Raw genomic sequence first — 6,000 nt, 5'->3', positions numbered from 1 at the left:
GATAAGCCCCAGGGACAGGCGAGATGTCATTCTCAGAACGCCAGATAGAGTCAAAGCGTGAGAGGTCGATGATTATAATGTGTGTCACTCACTACATGCCTTCATGAATTTCATGGCTTTAGACCCAAACCATCTTCTGCTAACTTACCATGTCTCATTGTAACAGTCTGTAGAGAAACTACAGCTGGAGAATTAATGGTTTTGCAGAAAAGTTTCCTAAATTATTGTACTACAAAGGGCAAGAGCTCATGTGAGTGTAAAAACATACCTTTGGTGACATGCTAGAGAATATCTCCTTCCTGGTATTCCCCCTCCTCCAGGCCAGTTAGTGAGGCCCTTGTTATCTTTTAAAAAAAGACATCTGTTTTGTAACATTTCACAGTATTTCAGCATATTGGTGGTGGGTTTTGTCATCTACCAGATCTCTCAATTTCCCCTAGACCTATGGCTTATTAGATTCAATGAAAGGATCAGCATGGGAACAGTGAGGTAACCCTAACGGCTGCCAGTCTGAGACACAAACAAAGGCCGTGCACTGAAAGGCCAGCCGTCAACGGGATCAAAATAACCTGGAAAACACAGACATCAAAACAGAAACGCCTACTGCATGTTAGGAATCTTTCTTTCTTTCTTTCTTTCTTTTTTTTTTTTTTTGCTTCTTATTTCTAAAGTTATATATCTAAACCTACATTAATGATACATCTATGTACAGTATTTAGAAGTTCTGTTCTATGGTACTTTTGTACATGCTGGGTTTTATTACTAACTACAAAAAGAAAATAATTACATAAGGCATATATATGTACAGTGGTTTGTCTTCAGCTCACCTGGGCCCTATAACTGCCACGCCCACACGGGGGCAAGCACCTCACCCTGTAGTAGATGAAAAGAATTGGGATCTATAAAACTGAGGGCTCCACTCTGTGTCTCACTGAATGAATAAATAGGCACCGGAAACCTTGCTTGTCATATCCCAGGTAAAATCTTTGACACACCTTTTTGAGTGATCTGGTATTATACAACACATGCAGGTAAGTAACTGAAATCTCCAGGAGCTGGACGTGTAGTATTTTGGGAGGAGACCAGGCTTGGGCCACAAACGAGAGCACTTTGCACCTTCATCAAATCCACGTCTACCTTGTCAATCTAAACAACTGAGAGAGGGCAGGTAGATATTTTACACCTTGAAGATTTGTTTTCTGGTCATGTAAAAATTAAATATAAATAAAGAACAAAGCAAGAGAGACAAAAAAGAAAGAGAATGAGAGACAAGGGAAGATTGTGTCAGGGGGAGAAGAGAAGGGGTTGCCCAACTAGGGCACTAAACTTTGGATTCATTCTCCAGGTTTGCCACATCACCATTTCTTTCTGTTTGCTCTTCAAGGTTCTTTTCTTCCTCTTCAGTCTCCAGTTCTGCATGTTGGTTGAGTTTGCTGGATACAGACCAACTCAGGGGCAGCTCTGCCCTGCTGGCTAACTCGGCCAGCTCTTTGGCACTAAGGGATGGGGTGCTGGTCTCATAGGTCTCATGGAAGCTGTTGTAGTCAACTTCGTAGAACCCATCCTCCAGGGTCAGGACAGGCGTGAACCGGTAACCCCACAGGATCTCACTGGTGATGTAGGAGCTTCGAGCTTGGCATGTCATCCCTGCAGAGAGAAGAATGGAGGCTTTAGCATATGTGAGTGTGGGCTTTCCATGGCCAAGGAGTCACCGAGAGCCGGGAGGAGTACTGCATGCAGCTGTTGAGACTGACCTGCATACAGTGCCACAACTTAGTAGGTGTCATTCACGTTGTAGACACATGCTAATGTGCCATGGAGATTCCAGGCCTCTTAGGGGAGTCCTGGGGAACAATGAGAGAGTCCTGGCTCACATCAAGCCACATTTGCCTGCATGGCCATGCACACACAAAGGAAATCAAGTGTGCAAATGCACACAAGTGTTTGCATGTGTGTGGCTATGTCTGGTCCACTCTTTGCTCTGGGAGAACCCTGAAGCCATGACTCTGGCCTCCTACTGCTCTTGGAGACAGCCTGGGTTCTAATGGTATTTGAGCTCTTTAGCCGCAGACTTAGAATGAAATTCCATATACGGAACTACACTTAGGCTGCTTTTAAGCTAGAGGCCACAGATCAGTGTTACCCTCCCACCTGCCATTAATACACAGGCCATGACTGTGGCCCCCAGATGCAGTTGGAAGGGTTACCCACCTGAATTTGCACTTTTCTTAGGCCCAGTGGTCATAGTTACTCAGATTGTGCAATCATAACTACTTTAAAAGCTTTTCCCCCTTCTTTTTTTTTTTTAGATGGAGTCTTGCTCTGTTGCCCAGGCTGGAGTGCAGTGGTTCCGATCTCGGCTGACTGCAAACCCTGCCTTCCGGGTCCAAGCAATTCTCCTGCCTCAGACTTCTGAGCAGCTGGGACTACAGGTGCACCCCGCCATGCCTGGCTAATTTTTTTTTTTTTTTTGTATTTTAGTAGAGACGGAGTTTCATCATGTTGCCCAGGCTGTTTGCGAACTCCTGAGCTCAGGCAATCCACTTGCCTCGGCCTCCCAAAGTGTTGGGATTACAGGCGTGAGCCACTGCTCCTGGCTACTTTTCCCTTTTCTTAAACATAAGAAGCCTTTCTGTAATTTGCACAAAAGCACCACGTGAGCTACCAGCAGCCCTGGAGTCAGGAAGTAGCTTTCTTTTAAATATGAAATGGCAGAATGAGGAAAATTCCAGCCAACTCGTTAGAAAATAAAAATAGGCAACAAGGGTGGCATAAGATATGAGAAATGACACTTGTGTGTGTGTGTTTTTTTTTTCCGAGGCCAAAGAACTCTTTTATAAAAATTCTTAGGAAATGGAATTATTCATTCAGTCATTAATCCAGGGCTGACTTCTCCATTAGGCAAAAAGGCACGGTGTCTACAGCCCATGATACTTTTAGAGGCCCATGAAAATGTTTTAACTTTTTTAAAATCAGAAAAGATAAACTTTTAGATGGAAAAATTGTTAACGTATTCATCTTTACACCAACACAGTTGTAAAATATAACTTAACACATTTTCTTAATGGGGCAAGGGACTTACAAGGGCAAAATCACCGGGGACTCATGAATGTCATACTGTGGCCCTGTGTCCATTCATTCAGGAGAGCAGCCAGCCAGCCAGTTGGTATATTATCTGTTAGGACCACCAATAAGTATTACGCAGCTGCTTTGTGCTGAATGCAGGTGGATTAGGGAGAAGAGGATACCTGTGAATGTTTACACAGAAGGGTCCAGAGCTACACAACATTCCTGCAGCACCGCATTTGCTCCTTATGTCTAGAAGAAGAAACTGGGGTGCCAGGGACCTATGTGATTGACTTAACGATAGCTGTCGGGCCTGAGCCAGCACCAGCCCTCATCCCAGCTCTGTGCTCTTCCTGTTAATCTTAAAACCGAAATGTGACCCTTCTTCAATGTTTCCTTGGATGACCCACAGAAGCCCCCTCTCTATGCCTCTAAAACAAATATTGCAGGGCTTTTAGGTATTAGAAAAATAGGTCAACACTGATTTGATTTTACTTCTCAAACAATGTTTCTCTTCTGAATTGTTTTCTTTATCTGTGCTTGGGAGTGGTAGGGTGAAGACAGGTGATGGCAGGGATATGTGGGCTCAGAATGAGGAACAAACAGGAAGTCAAGAGGAGAAGGTGATCCAATAACTCTTTTTCCACCAAGGAAGTACATATTTATGGTAAAGTGGCTAGAAAATATGGCTGTGATAACAGTTGGGGAAAACAGCAAGCTAATCAAAGAACAAAAATACATTTTTGGGAAAGATGTTCATAGGGAGCTTTGGAAAACTCTGACATATTCCTGAGAAACTAGAAGGCCACATGCATGTGTAGGGCTGTGCACACGCCCAAGAAAACCAGAGAAGGCCCTGAGCTCTCCCTTCTGGTTGACACTGAGGCTCTGTGCAAGTAGGAGGTGAAAGTTAATGCAGAGTTGTAAAGTGCCTGACTGAATGCTGAAGGCACGTCCCACCATGTACATAGAGACTCTTGACAAAGACTGGGAGATTTTTGGTTACTGGCTTTTAAGAGAACCTGTCTAATTATTAGCTGATCACTAAATTAACTGAACAGAGACTTTAGTGGCCATATACACAAAAAGTACAGACCTTACAAAATTAGCTCAGGAAAGTGACTAAAAAACAAATAGCAATGGCAACAAAAAACTCTGAAAAGGAAGGAGAATCTCATTTTCAGGATTACTACATTATATTATTTAAAATGCCTGTTTTCAACAAAAAATTATGACACATGCAAAGAAATAAGAAAGCGTGTCCCATACACAGGAAGGGAAGCAGTTAATAGAAACTGTCCTTGAAGATGTCTAGGCATTGGATTCACTAGAGAAAGACTTTAAATCAGCTATTTTAAATATGTTCAAAGAACTAAAAGAAGCCATGTCTAAAGAGCTAAAGGAAATTAGGGAAACATTGTTTCCCCAAATAAAGAATATCAATAATAAAAATAAGTTACATGTAAAATCCAAACATAAATTCTGAAGTAAAAAGTACAATAAATGAAAGAAAAGAACTACTACAGGAACTTCGCAGATTTGAGCTGGCAGAAGAGAGGATCAGGGAGCCTGAAGATAGGTCAGTTGAGATGATCGAGGTATAGAAATTAAGAAGAATGGAGAAAAATGAACAGTGCCTCAGAGACCTGTGGGACACCAGCAAGCATACCAACGTACGCATTACAGGAGCCCCAGAAAGAGAGTATTAAGAGAAAATACCAGGAGTAATCTACACATCTAAGAAGCTTATCAAACCACAAGTAAGATGAACCCAAAGAGATTCACACTGAGACTCATCATGATCAAACAGTTGAAACACAATGATGAAGGTGGAATCTTGAAGGCAGCAAAAGATAAACAACTCATTACATGCAAGTGATTTTCAATGACATTAACAGCTTATTTCTCATTAGAAACCATGGAGGCCAGAAGGCAGTGAGAAGACATTATTCAAAGCACTGAAAGAAAAAGACTGTCAACTGAGATTCTCTATCTGCAAAATTATCCTTCACAAATGAAGGAGAAATGAAGCCGTTCCATGAACAAAAGTGGAGAGACTTTATTGCTAGCAGACATGTACTCCAAGAAATAATAAAGGGAGTCCTTCGGACTAAAATAAAAAGACACTAGATAGTAACTCGGATGAGAACAGGTGTGTTCAGGGCGGTATGGCCATAGACTAGACCGTAACTCAAATCCACATGAAGAAATAAAGAACATTGGAAAAGGTAACTACATAGGTAAATATAAATGTTTTTCTCCAGCATAATTTTATGGTTATTCCATTTTATGGCAATTATACTATGCCATTATATGAATATATCATAGTTTTATTTAATCAATAAAACAAAATGATCCAAAATATGTGGTGGGTCTATTTGTTGGGGGAAAATATTAATAATACTGACTTGGTTTGTGGAGGTTGTCTTAAGTGTACTATTATGGGCTGAATTGTGCACTCCCACCCCCACATTCATATGTTAAAGTCCTACTCTCCAGTATTTCAGCATGTGACATGTTTGAGATGGAATCTTTAAAGAGTTAATTAAGTTAAAATAAGGTCATACTGGTGGGCACAATATAATTGATGTCCTTATAAGAAGAGGAAATTAGGACATAGACACACACAGAGGAAAGATCATGTGAAGACACAGGGAGGGGATGACCATGTACAAGCCAAGGAGAGAGGTCTCAGAAGAAACCAGCCCTGTTCACACTTTGTTCTCAGACGTCTATCATCCAGCATTGTGAGAAAATAAATTTCTGATGTTTAAGCTACTCAGTCTGTGGTACTTTGTTATGGCAGCAAACTCGGTACACTTACTGAGTTCCACAGGGAGAGGAAAATACCTTTCCACAGTGCCATTTGAAAAGGAGTATTTAATTTATGTAATAAGTAAGATTTAAGTAAATGCTCATGAATGCTTTTCCAAT

General features: G+C 41.4%; 1 protein-coding gene across 1 annotated transcript in view; it reads right to left on the bottom strand.

The window, feature by feature from the left end:
- Positions 1 to 619: 619 nt before the first annotated feature.
- The window catches only part of KCNJ6 (potassium inwardly rectifying channel subfamily J member 6), a 309,305-nt gene continuing 303,924 nt past the window's right edge, over positions 620 to 6,000 (bottom strand). Inside the window, exon 4 of the mRNA XM_001083031.4 lies at positions 620 to 1,647. Coding sequence (XP_001083031.1) covers positions 1,322 to 1,647 — 326 coding nt within the window. The 3' untranslated portion in view covers positions 620 to 1,321. The remainder of the gene's footprint in view (positions 1,648 to 6,000) is intronic.

The sequence above is a fragment of the Macaca mulatta genome, chromosome 3, assembly GCF_049350105.2.
Source record: "Macaca mulatta isolate MMU2019108-1 chromosome 3, T2T-MMU8v2.0, whole genome shotgun sequence".
Classification (NCBI taxonomy): Eukaryota; Metazoa; Chordata; class Mammalia; order Primates; family Cercopithecidae; genus Macaca; species Macaca mulatta.
The sequence above is the reverse complement of the archived record's forward strand: the minus strand, read 5'-3'. Positions and strand labels throughout refer to the sequence as shown.